General features: G+C 35.6%; 1 protein-coding gene across 1 annotated transcript in view; it reads left to right on the forward strand.

Annotated features, from left to right (window-relative positions):
* The window catches only part of ARL15 (ADP-ribosylation factor-like 15), a gene marked incomplete at both ends in the record, with an annotated part of 13,903 nt that extends 3,390 nt beyond the window's left edge, over positions 1 to 10,513 (forward strand). Inside the window, one exon of the mRNA XM_009698798.1 lies at positions 10,305 to 10,513. Coding sequence (XP_009697100.1) covers positions 10,305 to 10,513 — 209 coding nt within the window. The remainder of the gene's footprint in view (positions 1 to 10,304) is intronic.
* Between the last annotated feature and the right edge of the window lie 5,065 nt (positions 10,514 to 15,578).

Genomic DNA, 15,578 nt, shown 5'->3' on the forward strand with positions numbered 1-15,578 from the left:
AGCAGGGTTGAGACCTCTCTTAAATGCTCTGCGGTAGAAGTTAACTTGGTTCTTGAGGGAAGTTTCAGGAGATCCATTCAAGTTTCATAATGGTTGTCTTATCTGAAACTGTTTCGAGAAGCCTTTGAGATAAGAACGTATTAAAAGGATAGCATTTTTTCTTTACTACCATTGGTCCATGGATTTAAACATACATATTCTTGTTTGAGCATGTATACTGTAAAAGCATCAGAAGTTTTCTTTGATAGGGTGACCACTCAACTGCGATAGTGTTGGTTCTGCTTGAGTGTGTTATCTGCCTAATATGCACTTAGGTCACTTTTTTTTTTTTTTTTTTTAAATAGAGTGAATAATTTGTAACCCAGTTTATATATTCTGCTGCCTAATCTCTATGAAATATATAATTTGTGTAGGTAAATGCAGTTTTTGCATCAGGATTTGAATCTGAGTATTCTATAGCAGATCCTTGTTCAAGTCTTTTCCTTAACGTTTTCTGATCATGCAGCTTTTATTTTATGCAGGTATGTGTGTTATGAGAATCGTTATCTCAGTGGAGTGCTTTGCTGCCTCATGACAGGATGTCCTGAAGTAATCCAGAATATTTGATTTGTTTTTTTCACCCATTTATCTCTTCCCAAAGACAGAAGGATTGTCAGATTTTTTTTACTTCATCTTTTTATTTCTTTTCCCTTTAACTACGGGTATTTACATGTCTGTACTTAGAAATGGTATCATCTGTCTTTTCTATGAGATGTTGGAGAAAAATGCTAATTCTGATAGATTTTCATTGCCTGAGTAAGGGAGCTAAGGCAAACTTCCAAAAGCTTGTTTTTCTTCCAGAAGTTGGTGATCAGCATTTAATCTTGTGGTTGAGAGATGTGTTCCTATTTGATGAAGGTGAAGCCTGAGCTTTCTGGAGTATGCATGGTTTTTCTCTTTCTGGTGTATGAAAATAAAGAAAAGCATCTTACATATTTAATCACAGCTAAATTTTGGGTTGGAATTTCTGCTTCTGGTATTGAAGAGAAGCTTATGTTCTTATTGCTGGTTTTTGCTTTCAGTTGTTACAGTATTGTTATATAAGTTCCCTTTACTGTAGTATGGAGATCTTGTCCAGACGTTTGATCTTGGAAGCTTGTAGGAAGGTGGAAAGGCATCTGGTTTTAACAATCACTATCCATTGTTGCATGTTATTCAAAGGGTGAAGTTCTATATAGTTTTAAATTTTGGTAGTCTGTTTTAAAGTTGTCATTTAGGTAACTGAAAGCTTCATATGTCTTCATACAGTAACATATTAACAGGCGGTATTTAGAAAATTTACAGCAGAAGTCATACTGTTTAAAGTTCTTACATTCAGCAGCCAAGCAGTTATGTGAAACAGATGTTGACTGTGTAGTATCCTTTTTGTTTGGTGGAAGCAGTATACTTCCTCGAGGTTGAAGATGGTGCTAGTTTTTACTGTGCTGGTTGCCTTTTGGAGCTGCCAATGAAGCCAGATTTTATTTCTTCATTTCTATAGCAATTGTAAATTTTCAGGCAAAGCATTTAGAAAACAGTCTCTTCTTTTGTCTCTTCCTGGTCTGATTATCTCTTCATCAGCCTTTACGATTAGAGACGTAGAGCAAAGTTTGCTGTGCTCATTTTGCAGAAATTTTTCTTTGAAGTACATGACACTAGAATATTAAAAAAAAAAAATCCTATTTCTGATTATTACTTTTTTATTCCGTTTGTTTCCTAAGACAGGCTGCCTTCCTACCAGAAAATAACTTTTTTATCCAATTTAATAAATGATAAACATTTTGTTTAAAAATATTGAATTTGATCCTGAAAAAGTAAGAGTATGTATAACTTTCAAATCAAACATAGACCTGCTTCTGTTACTTGAAAAGGAGGTCTTGCTTTGTTTGCTGACCAAGATGAACTGCCTATTCCCTAAGTTTTTATTTCGATATACCAAAAATCCCTTTTAAAAAAAATTTAAATTTTCTTTCAAAAAATTTAGTCCATAAAATAATGTGTGTGATTTAGATTACTGTGACGATGTGCCCTACCCTAGTCCACTTCTTTCAGAAGGTACTCTTACCAGGATAACTGGAAATATCTCTCTATATTATGCAACTCAGCTGAGTAATGGTATGGAAAGAAATTACAGATTTGATGATTTCCTGTTATGGTACAGCAGTCTCTGTACGATGAACATACAGGAGAGTGGGGAAAGACTGGAAAAATAAGGCAGATGATAACATTTGTTGTTCAGAAGGTTCTAAGAGTGTTTTGCTGAAAGAAGTTTGGGATGCTGAGGTTTATTCTCAAGACAGATAATGAAGGTTCAAGGGCAATAGGAGACTTTTTCTTTGGATCTAACAAATTCCATCCTGTAGACACAGTGCCTGAAATCACCATTTATTCAGTCTGTTTATTCAGTCATTTGATGTTGTAATGCTGTCAAAACAGAGTGCGAAGTCTTGATGTCTGTTGTGACGTAGATACTTATTCAGGCCTAAATCAAGATTTTAGGTCCGTTCTGGAGGTCCACTAATAATTTACAGTTGTTTTTTTAGAATAAATATATATTATAATTTAGTTTGCTATCTTGTAAATGCAGGCTTAGAAACTACTGGTGAGGTGCCAAACACTGAGCCTGGTCAAATTTAAAAGAATTATTCTGGATGTGAACAGCTCTTTTTCTTCTTACCAAGTTTAAAAATACTAACAACATGTTACAGAGTTTAGTAACATTCTCTGGTTTATGTACTAAAATATTTTGTCATATGTTTGTGTTACGTTTTTGTAATCCACCCAAAGGCCTTTTTCACAAGCATAGAGAATCAACATGTTGTGTAGTCATCTTTGAAACTTCATTTAAGGCAAAATGCATTAAGTGCTTAGCAAGAGTGGAGTGGTTAATATCAGGGATGCTGGAGCCTCCAGTTGGTTGAGCATGCCCAGGAAGAGGGAGATGAGAACTGTCCTCCCCATTGCTGTTCCTTCTTAAGCTTCATGATCAAAGTCATAAATTCCTGTTCTTAGGCTGGCTAAATTAATTGCCTAGGTGAGAGCTTGAGAGCAACTAACTTTAAATAGGATTGGTTAAACAAAGCATACGTATTTTGCCTTAATTTGGAAGTAAAGAGCAGAAGAGAGAGAAGGAGAGGGAGTTGCACTGTCATGCAATCCAAGTTGAATGGAAAATATGAACCCCTGGATAAGACGGCAACAGTTGTCAGGTAGTATCTGCCTTCTGAAAAAATGAGGGAGGAGGAAGAAAATAATGTTGAGCTATTAATTAGAATTTAAAATTTGAATAGTTATGGAAAACCACTCTCCTCCTTTGCTCTGTGGGAATAGAGGGGAGTACTGAACACCCTTCTAGCAACGTAGTCTGGCAGAGCAGCTAAAACTTCATCAAGTTAGTCATCAGAAAACTGATCCCACAAGTAAATGCCAGCCTAAGTCATCTTCACAGGGACAAACTACACAAAGCAATAAAATCTCCATACTGTATTTGACTAAAAGGCAGTTGACACCTCTACAAAATCTGGTTGTGGAGTACATGCAATGCCATCTGTGACATAGCTGCATCTAACAGTTTATGGAACGTCTTAGCAGATGAAATTTTTAGATGACCCCAATGAGCTGTCCAAGCTGTGAGTCACACAGAGACATTCAGCTTCCGAAAGCATTAAAGTTAGATCTGTTTGCTATCAGTCATACTTAGCCTGCTGTTCAAACAGTGCCTAAGCCCAGGCTTTGTCATATAGTTTCCTCGTTTCATACATAAGAGAGATCATTTACACCTGCTTACAGATCTTGTTAACATGAATCCTGAGGAAGCTCCAATAAGGATTCAGCATAGCAATCTTGCCACTGTTCTTTGGAAATACTATTCTTTTTCTACAATTAGCTTTTTACTAAGCAAAACACAAAATTTCCTAGTTACATTTTTTTTTTCGGAGTGGGGGGCTGATTGTTTTTGTTGATGGGATGTTTTGTGGAGAGAAAAGTAGAACGTTTGGTTTGCTAAAAACCCTCTGTCTCCTGTTGGACTTGCAACTCCATTTTTTTCAGGCTGGATCAAAGGGTAGAGTATAGCAGCCTAGTTTAGTATCAGAAATGATACCTACATTTTATGAACTCACCCCAAAACAAAAAAGTTTTAATTTTTGATTCTAGATGAAAAAAAAGCCTTGATCCTTTCAAAGGCTAAAGCAGATAAAGGTGTGACTGCAGCTCACGGGAGCGTACATCTGAGCCTTGCTGGGTGCTGGCAGGAGTTGTCGGCCTCAGGAGTTGTGCCGCTGGTTCTGAGATCCTGGCTGTTACTGCGTCCTCCAGCAAGAGCTGGAAGAAGGGCAGAGATGGGGTAATGGGTAGAGAGGAAACTGGCAGGGGATTTTCTTGTTGCCCACCGCTCTTTGCTAGCCCTAGAGGACTTCCTGTGTGTTTGTGCCTTAAAAAAACAAAACAGCAAACTTTTTTTTTAAAAAAAAAAAGGAGGGGGGTGATTTTGAGAATGACTGTCATACGTGAAGTCCAGTTTAGTGTGATATACCACCTGCTGCAAGCTATTAAAGCTTCAGAATTCAGGCTTAAATAAATAAATGTTAGACATATTGCAAGGCACCTATTTTCTTACCTTCCTTTTGAAATAATCTGTAAGATTTTTTGATGAACTTCTAAAATGAACTTTATGTTCCTGACTAGAAAAGGAGGTTTTTGTTTCAAATTGCGTGGTTTATTTTAAAATGGTAGTAAAATACACACGCCTAAGTAGACCAAACTGACTTTCCGCAGGCAAGTGGAAATACGATGTTTTTAAAACTTCCAAGTGCTTGCAACCTAAATGTTGTTCTAACACTTTTAAATATCAGAGTAGGTGGAGATTCAAAGTTGGAGACAGCACCTAACTTAGCTAATAGAGCTTGACTTCAAGATTAATCTCACTAGGGAAGTCTGGAAGACAGATAAGAGATGACAGAGATGGTTTCCATAAACTTCATTGTGCTTATTTTTATTTTCCTTATCAAACTGAACTTATGTGTATGTCTGATTTTTGTATATATGGAATATAAAGGCAGAAAATTTATTTCTCAACATTTTTTTTTATGCTCTTTTTTCAGATTGTTGTTGAATTGCCACAGTGAATATAGCTGATCTAGCAAACTAAAAATGTTCCTCTTTCAGGAAAAACACCTGCCAATTTCCTGCTGCCATGCTTTGTGTAGGATTACAGGAGTGCACCGCCTGAAAAGCTAGAGAAAGCAGACTGTGATCACTTAGTCATAAACCTTAGGAAGCAGAAGTCCTGGGACTTTTGAACCTTGAGGAAGGTTTTGGTTTAGTATCTGTATTGGCGCTTAGCGATAGTAGCAATACAAAATAGCCATCAGATGACATTACACCCGCAGGAAACTTCTGTATCTGTGTGTGGTTGTGTCTATCAGTGTGGACAAATTGCATGTAGATACAAAGCAAATATCTTAGGATTTATAACTTTACTTCCAATAAAAAGGAGCTAACAGGTTGAAAAATATCTAGTGTTAAAAAAACAAGCAAAAAAATCTGTATGCTTATTTATTCAAGGGGAGTACTGGGAGACCTAAATAGAGAGTATGCCTGAAAATAGGTAAGGAGAGACGAGATCTCTTAAAAATATGTTCAGATTTCTAAGATTTCAGGCATCTTCCTGATTACTAAAAAAAACACGTCAGTTTTCCTTATGAGGAAATGGTGGGAAGTGAAGTTATAAACCCTATGTAGATTTAGAAACAGTTATTTCAAAATTCTTTTCATAAGGTTTTCTTGGTCCAGGAGGGTAGAGTGTATTTAAAGATTTTGCAAGAATCTACAAGAGATTTCTTTTTCCCTTCCCTTCCTTCTTATTCCCCCACCTATGGACCCCACCTATGCAAAAAGATTTTGTGGCAGAGTTGACATATTCCTTGGCACCTTTTCACCTTTTTGCTAATTAGAAATGGTCTGTTTAATATCAGTAGAGGAATTATCTATATAACTTTTTGATCAACTATAAAACCTTCAAAATAGGTAGGTGGCTGGATGTTATATTTGAAGTGGTAGAAAAACTGGTTGCAGCCTGCATTCTTTCATGGCCCCAGGTTAACTGCTTTCAGTGAGAAGGAAAGAAGTTCATCCCTGAATTTGTGACTGTAACTTCTCTGGAGCTGTGATGTATTTTTGAGGTGAACAAGAGCTTTCATGCACAGGCTAGACTATCTTAAAGCAAGGAGTGCGTGACATTCATTGTGCTCTCAATGGACACTTGATGCAAGTTTGACAAGTAACAAATTTGACACCTTTAAATTGCTTTCAGTGTATTTTTTCTGTAATGCTATGTTCTGTTCTCCTGGAAGTACTGAAAAGGAGGGAATTGAAGGTAACCTCAAACTGCTGTGAATGAAGATGTAAACAGAAGTATTCATAGTTGAAAGGAAAATTTGCAGCTCTGCATTTTGCATAATATTTACAGGAATACATAATTGTGCAACCTGTTTTGGATGTGTATTAAATTGCACACAACTCTCAGACTCTCCCCCCCAGCTTCCAAGGGGCATTTGAGAGAATAGTGTTGGCACTGATACAAATCATAAATGGTGTTAATATGGGCAAACTATACCTTTGACTGATAATCAAAAAGAATTTATTCGATATTTAAAAAATTGCAAAGGAAAACTTTCTAAAATTCTGAACAGTTAGTTGAATAAATCTACCTTGTAATAATGCTGAATGATTGGGGGTTTTAATTGCAGCATCCTGTTGTTTCTCTTTAAGGAGAAAGTTGGGAGGTTTTTTCCTTTTATAAAGTAATTCTAGCCTATGTTTGACTGAATACTGTCTTTTCTAATAAGTAGTGTGACTGTGTTGTAGTGTGGTCCCCCCATTTGTTGTAAATGGGGTGTTTTTGTCACATCACAGGGCTCAACCTACTCCTGTGGGTTCATTGCTGAGGGGAACAAATTGTACACCTGGGCATGAGTTGTGGCTTTTGCTCATGTCTGGGGAAAATACTGCACTGAATCTTATGTCGTGGTGAACCTTTCGCACAGCACATTCCATAGGTCTAATGTGAATTGTTCTTACATTTTTCTGATGTTTTGATGTGTTGGAGATTTTTAGCTGAGTAACTTCTCTCTTTTTTTTTTTATTTATTTGTCTTTCCTTTCGGTTTTTTGTTTGTTTTTTTTTTGTTTTTTTTTTTTTTTTTTAAAAAATCTTAGTTTAGGTGTGAAGTGGTTGAAGAAACAGCCCTGTACCTGCAAAGCTGTTAGAGAAACACATGATAGCTGACAAACCTAAATGTTTGTCTTGTGTGTTACTGTTGTTTGATAGGACATTTTGGGTACCAGTTAAGCTTATGGTTTTATCTCAGCAGTCTCTGAGAGCCTGAGGATGTTTAATGGATGCATATTACTTTCTGGATTGCTGAAGAACTCAGACTTTGATTTTCCTGTTCTTAGAAACTGTTGGAATAGATGAAAAGATTAATTCATAGGGTAGTCTGTGGTAATCTGCACCTTTAAAAACAGCTACTTGCTCTGTAAGGCTGAATTTGTCATGCGGTAAAGTGCAATGGCTGGATCACTATTCACAGACCAGCATTCCCTGCCCCGGATAACTCCACAACACTCTACCTAATGCTCTGGAGAAAAAAGCTGAGAGCAGGTTATGATCCCTGGATATGAAGAGTTAAGACAAAAGAATACAAGCTTATTTGTCTTGTTGAAATTGTGATTTCCAGTTGCTGATAGCTTATTGATGCCAAGAATTATTTTTGAAGTGCATTTGCCAATAAAATGAGTTAAAATGGCGCCCCAAGGTACAGACTTTCGCAGTGTTTTTTTCTTATTTGCTTAGTGCAAAGTGTTTTTTCTAAACCTCAGGCTGTGATTTCCTCAGAATTGAAGTGCAAACAAGTTCAGAGCAGGTCATTATCCTAATGGAAGATGCTGAAGGAAATGCCAAGTTTTGTTGGATGTTATTAGTTGGTTCTTATAACTGTGCCATGATGACTGGCCAGGGCTGGAGAGACAAGGATTACTACCCTTTGGTGGTGTTTCTTTTGGGACAATTGATGTGGAGAAACAAAGTTGAGCAGCTAAAGAACCTGAACCAAAAAGACAGGACCATAAGGTTAACAAATCAGCATACTGCTTTTCTGGCTCCAGTATCTCATGTAGGGATCTATGAAGTGCTTTCTTCCATGTGCCTGGATACAAGAGGTCAAATGGTCTGTGGTTCACCACACAGTTTTTTCTCTTTAGAAATAGTATGGTTACAAAGATAAGATGGAGGGTCTGGCAGTGACGTGTGATTGAAAAGTAGCTGGCTGAAGCTTTAGAGTAAATACAACAGATGTTATGTTACTAGGAAAAAAAAAAAGACCTTCAAAGAACTGATCATAGTGTTGGTCTTTCAGTTCATTGAAAATGATTCTCTACCAGTTTTTACAGTAATATGATAGTTGAGATACCTGTGACACTGCTGTGTGTGGCTGTGTAAATAGTGTCCCTCTGGCAACTTGCTCTACTTGGTTCTGACTTAGATGGCTGTTTGGAAAGGCTGGGACATCTAACATATGCTATGAAATTCTTTACAAGTACAATTGGTAGATATTCCGGTGGTACAGATACATAGACTTAGCTTTCAATACAATCCCTCTTCTGTATAAGTAATGTTGATCTTCAGAGGTTGGTGATAAAATAAATGAAACACCGGTCTTATTTGTGCATTGTTACTTTGAGTCTGGTTAAATTAATAGATAAATTAAGCAAGGTCTTGACTAAATCCCATGACCATTTACCTTTAAGTAATCAACTGTTTAGATCTCTTGCAGAAAAGAACTGTCCAGGTATGACTTCAATATCCTCTGTAGGAAAAAGTATGTGTTCACAACATTCATTAGACACCTAAATTGTGCTAGGTGCAGAATACAGAAATGGAGTGCTTAAGGTTCCAGTGTGGCTGGTACAGAGAAGACAGTAACTCCATGGTTATATTCAAGTACTCTGAGTTGGATGCCTAAAGTATATGGTGTAAATTCCTGTTTAGATATTTATTTCTTCATCTTTGTTTAGTGACTGTCTTTTCTGTTGCACAATATATAAATTAAGTGAATATTTTAAGTATCATATCAATGTTATAGTAATTATGTTGCATTAAATTCTCATTTTGTGCCTATATGTTGCTCACAACTTTTGTGTTGTTTTGTTTCACTGAAAAATGGAATTTTATTATTGTCAGCACTTGGTATCTGTGTATACATTAAAGTTCACTTCTCCCTATCTCAAAGTAAGAAAAGTGTCTGTTAAAGATACCTTCAGCACATTTCTGCAAATCACTGTCTTGCAGACATGTCAAGTTTTCTACTAGATATTGCTGCTGGTGTTTACTTTTTAGTGTTAGTCCCCATGAGTGTAGTGCCAGATTCAGACAAACAAAGAGTAGCCCATATCCAAATCATAGTTTAGATAGTTTGACAGCTGTCAAATACATATTTTTTTTTCCTACCTCAATGTTACAACATATGTTGCTCTCCAGGGGAGACAAAAGCTTTCTGTAGATAACCTTATTGCGTGGCTTCTGTTGAGATGGCTGAGTGCTGCTGAACTGTGTCCTAAAAATGAATGTGGCACATAAGCATGTACAGTCACTCATGTGTCTACTGTTGGGCTCTTCCAGGATCTTTAGTGTGGTTGACAGAGCAAAAGTAGTTGAAATTGAATGCCTTTGAATGTTGTCACCGTAGCTCCTCATTCACTGTTCAACTCACTATTGTATGCCCATTCTCCTCATTAAGTGTCTGATTACTTTATTAGGCTTACCTGACACCTTTTTTCCCCAGTTATGAAGTGGTTGCCTGATGGTTTGGAGATGAACTAAAAGACCTTATCATGCTTAGAAATGAGCAACTGCCATGACAGAAGCTACAGGTTATGGCAAGGAGCTGCAGTGCTAAGTAATAAAGAATGGGCAAAGGTTTAGATGTTAGTACTAAGATATTTCAGAAGGTATAGGATTAGACTATGTAGCACTGAAAGCATGGTAGTTCTGCCAGCACTCATTAATGGAACAGAAACTTTCAGGGGTGAAAACTGCATAGAGTCAAATTCCTTCCTTATTTAACCAAAGTTAATTTGATGTTTTTATTCTTTCAATGATGATTATTTTGGAGAGAAAATTTAGTCCATTGCTTTGATTGTTCTACATAGAAGGGTTATTTTCAGCTACAAGTGTTAAATCTGTTTAATTATTCTTGTTTTAATTAGTTCTTATTATTGTCTTGAAAGGGGCTGACAATATCAGGAAATACTGGAGTCGTTACTACCAAGGATCCCAAGGGGTAATATTTGTATTAGACAGTGCCTCCTCTGAAGATGATCTAGAAACCGCTAGGAATGAACTGCATTCTGCTCTCCAGCACCCACAGTTATGTACTTTGCCGTTTTTAATACTGGCCAATCATCAAGACAAGCCAGCAGCTCGCTCCATACAAGAGGTATGTTAACATGGCAGCATCTTGCCTGTTTGTATTTACTATCTGCACACCACTGACCCAGTATTACTTACTACCCTGACATCCTAGTTAAGAACTGGCCTCAGTTACTCTTTGTTGTAAGTACACAGACCAAGAACAGCCCCAGCCCCTAAGAACATAGTCCAATGCACTCTATACAGGCTTAGTTGTTCTGGAAAACAGACAAGTAATACTTGGATACAAACAGTTCTCCTGCTTTTACCATATTTTGCTTAAGGGAGAAAAGACGTTTTTAAACTACTTTTATCAAAAGCTGCTGGGACAGTGATTTTTTTGTTTAGCTTGTTTTCTTATTTGCTGTTAGTTTTAATCTTGCACTACCCCATTACTCCATTGTTTGCAACTGCTTAAAGCAATAGATTGCAGCCATAGGTTATCTTTTATGTAAAAGGTTTTTTTTTTCTGAACTGCTGTGTACTGATGTGAGGGCAGAGTTGCAATTCCTGTTCTAAAGTACTTAACTTGTTCTGATTTTCTTCTTTTAAGGAGTAATGTCTTTGTCTAATTTGTAGATATCACATAGTAAATTATATAGTTGTTCTATTCAGTATACCTTTTGCTCTTGAGTATCTGAAAAATTCATTTTACCGACATTCCTATCATGTCACATACTTTTGAGGAAATGCTGAAAGTTACCGATGCTTCATGAGAAGCTCTACTTACTCTTCTGAAGTTTTAGGAAGAAGTTAAAATTTGGTTGTGTCATTCTGTTCATAAATGTCATTTAAAGGACTCTTCCTATTAAAGATTTTATGTGAAATCTCCTGTTTGCTCTGTGAGTGGTGGTTTCTATTACAGCAGAGTGAGAACTGTTTCATCACCTTCCTGAGTTGCTGCTTTGTATTTAAACTTGTTGCTTTCTTAGATGCCCTTCTTTGTCTAGAATATGATCTTTCTGAAGCATGCCAATTCAATTCAGTGCAAAACTTACTGATCTGTAGGATCACTGCTATTTTTTCAGTATAGTTGTATGCACTTTCTGTACTGCTTTATTGCTATTTATGCCTCCTTTCTTAGCCAAAAGAAACAGATGATAAAGAGTTAATCTTGTTATGTGTTAAGAAGGAGAAATGTAAATGTGACTGGAGTATAGTGATGTTTTTAATTTGAGAGGAGAGAATAAGTGAGAACTGTGTAAGCTACACTGTAAAATGTTTTATTAAATTGTTAGTCCTTTCCTGCAAGAATCTGTGCTTAGGAAAAAGGAAAAAAAAAAAAACGGAGGGGTGGAATTTGGATTTAGTATACAGAGTTACATAAAAAGGTAAACTGAAATGATGCAGGGATAGAATCTGTGCGTTCTAGGTCTTGTTAATCTAAAAACAGATTCAGGAAGAAGTAATGAATATTTAAAGGAAATGTAATATGGATTTTTATATAGCAGTTTATTAATTTCTTCTAGTTTATTGTGCAGCTTAAAAGCAAAGCATGTAAACCTTCCGCTTAGAAAATGATAATAACCTGAGACAAAACTGGTTTCATTTTGTTCATCCAAATATACTTAAGGTGTTTTGATTTTTACTTTTTTTCGCAGAGCATTATAGATTACAATTTCCATAAACACAGATGCTTTTTTCCCATGATTTAAGTATTTTTTATTTTACTAATTTTTTCCTTTTTAAAATAGCCAAATTTAGTTTAAAGTTAGTTGAGGATTTTGATTATAAGTATCATTTAAGAAATGTTCCTTGTCTAGTTTCTTAAGAATAGTGAATACAATGGCACTTAGTTTCCTTTACAGAAAATTACACATGTAACTCTCCATTTTGCAGTTGAGTCCTCGTGGATAGACTTTTTGGCCTGAACTGAATATTTTCTGTATTTAGAGTTAGTATTTCTTCTCTTTTATTGACAGTACTGTCATTTTCTCCTCATCCATCATTACCAATTGCTTGATATGTCAGTAGAAGATAGATGTTTATATGCTTACAATAGCATTTAAGTATGTTTCTACTGCATGGTCTTTTAAGAAAAAATCTTTTGGTGTCTTATCATAGCAAACAAGTCTTGATTGCTACTTGAGTCTGTATGAAATGCTGAGTACAAGATTTTTGTTAAATGTGCAGAGCTTATGCATATTTTCAGGAAAAAAACCCACCTGTGTCAAGAGCAGAGTGTATGTCTTTGAAATACTTTATTTAAGAATAGTGGAAAACAAAATTGCAAAAAAAAAAAAAAAAAAAAGGAGAATAATGTCACAAAGTTGTTACTTTGTCCCTGAAAAAATGATGTCCTGTGTTTGCTGTGTATGCAAAATGGAAGCCTTATTTGGTCAATTTTGCTGATGTTAAAATGCAAGTTTCTTGCTTTCCTAAAGGCTTTTCTGTTCTACTGTCCTCATTATTGAGATGTGAAATGAAAGTAAAATGCTGAATCATAGGACGATTCCTTATTTCAAAAAGACCATATTTAAGGATTTAACAAAAATAATAAGTTGAGCATTGAGAGTTTTATTAGGCATTTTAGCAGAACTAAGTCCATTAATTATGTTTCATTGCTTTTTTTATATGTCAGAAGACAGATGAATCACAGTTGAAATGTAGAAGTATGTATGTGTTCTTTTAGGCAACAAATTGCCTTTCTTTAATGGATATGAAAGGACTCCTTGGAGTATAATTAAAGAAAATGTCTGAGTTGAGTGGTGTGTAGGAATTGTAAAAAAATATCTACAACAAAAATCCTTCACAAAACTGTACAAGTGCCAAGCAGTTTCTGCAACAGATGTTATATTTATTGTTGGGAAGTGCAGTTGCTTCAGTTTTTCGAAATTTTATATTTTATTTTAATGTGTTTTGTCCATGCATTGCTTAGGTAGAAATGATATTATAGAAGCTACGTGCTGTAAGAATTAAACAATGTCATGAATAGTTCAGTTAGAAACTATAGTGGCTATCTGTAAGAACAGCCGAATAACTTGTTTAATTTATAACATGTGATTTAACCTAATTCATTTTACAGGCATGATTGGAGAATATACTTCATATTATTGAAGTGATAAGGAAAAATTACAGGAGAAGCTAAGTTGAAATGCTAATCAGTAAATGTAATCCTTTCCTATGTTCAGGAAACTGGCTGTTTCCTAGCTTTTTGATTTTAAAATTAAATTGACAAAGTAAATTTGACGTTTCATTCTAGAAACTGTAAATGAAGATGTAATTTTAAATATTATGCCTCTTATTTCTCTTATGTCAACTTCTCTGGTGTTTATTCCACGTTCCTATATCAAAGATATTTGTAAGGGTTTTTTTGTTGTTCCTGTGACAGTAGCACATCTTTAAGTGTCTTCAAATAGCTGCTAAGTGATTTCAGCTGAGCCATGCTGAAATAAAGACTGTGTGTATTAACCAGACTGTAAAACTCAGACAATTGTATTTGAGTCAATAGGTATGCTGCAAAATATTTAGATTAAAATAGCACTAATGAAGAATTAATGATATGTAAGTCAGTTCTGACTGCCATTCTGGAAACCTTCTGAAATTACTAAATAAAAAGATTTACAAGTGAAAAATAGATTTAGTTACTCAGCTGGGAAGATGATGGCATATCAGTTTGGCCACCGTTTCCAAAATACAGGATGCAATTCTAAACCAGTATACCTAATTATGTATTTTTTTAGTAAATATCTTGCTAATGGAGTGTGCTTTTGGTTTTCCATCACAAAAGTGCTTTTGATTATAACAACTGTTTTTGATTAGTCAGATTTCTGTTACAGGCTTAAAATATTACAGGAGATTTATGGTGATAAAAGCACTGTAAATTGCTTTACAAGGGAAAAGCAGCATTACTATGATTACCAGCTTGTTGATTTTTATTTTGCAGTGTATGCTACTTTGTGTAATAATATTGGAAGCTGGATATTGCAGTGGATTCCTGTGATCTGAACTAGTATGCAAACTGCGAGTTGCTTTCCTCCCAGGCCAGAGCAATATTTAGGAGTCACAGATATGATGACTTGGAAGTTGCCCATAGACACTATTTTAGGAACAGGCTATGCTGAGCAAAAGCTCATATGAATCTGTTGAGGACTTCTGGAACTCATGTAGGACTGGCCAAAGGAGAAACCCAGTCAAACCATGAAGCTTTGCTCGTTCAGTGGTGAAGCAGCTATGTGTTTGGCAGTGTGTTGGTTTTGGAGTTTCTTCGGTTTTTGTATTTAAGGCTGTTTTCAAGATTGCAGTTGTAATAGATGATCATTGTAGGCCCCTTCCAAATGAACTATTCCATTCTAAGATCATATATGTGAAAACATTTGTGTAACCTTTTGGTGAGTTTTCTTTTAGTTATCCAAAACTGCAGGTGATTAATAAATTCATTTCATATGTATGAATTGCTGACCCCTAGTACCAGGGGAAATAATTGAAGATACGTTGCAAAATCTCATTTTAAAAAATGCTAGAACTTTTAATATAGACTTACTCATAGACAGTGAAACAAAAGTCTTCTCAGTCTATTTTAAGATTATCTTATCTTTTTAAATATTGTTGTCAGGAAAAACAATGGTGAAAAGTTTATGTAGTGCACCAATCACAAGTGCTTTTCGCTCTTGCATGCAAGATCTTACTTTAAAGTTGTGGTACTGATGGGCATATGAAACTCCAGAGGAAAGTCTTTCCCATTTTCCTTTTTTCTTTGATAGAGTAAGATTAAAAATATCTTTGAATTACAAACAACATTTTCAAAAGCAAGTGTGAAAGGTTGATTCCATGTTTGCATAGATTGTGATGTATTTATCTATTTGAGAATATTTTAAAGCATTTGGGCTTTGAATTACAGACAGTGTTTAATTTCGTTTACTGCTAGCAGATAAGTGCAGGATGACTCTCCTTGTGAAAAGAGCCACCTTAGGGATGTGAGGGCTAGTGTCTGTTACTCTGCCCATTTCTTCTCTGTTGTTTATATCTGGAAGTAATTTTGTAGATAAACAGTGTCATCTTGATGCGTTAAGTGTCTTAAAGGTAAATAACCATTGCAGGAGAATGTCCAGGTTTGTCAGCATCTGCAGAGGCTCTTACTGGTGCCAGGGATC

This window comes from Cariama cristata, unplaced genomic scaffold (genome assembly GCF_000690535.1).
Source record: "Cariama cristata isolate BGI_N322 unplaced genomic scaffold, ASM69053v1 scaffold23894, whole genome shotgun sequence".
Lineage (NCBI taxonomy): Eukaryota > Metazoa > Chordata > Aves > Cariamiformes > Cariamidae > Cariama > Cariama cristata.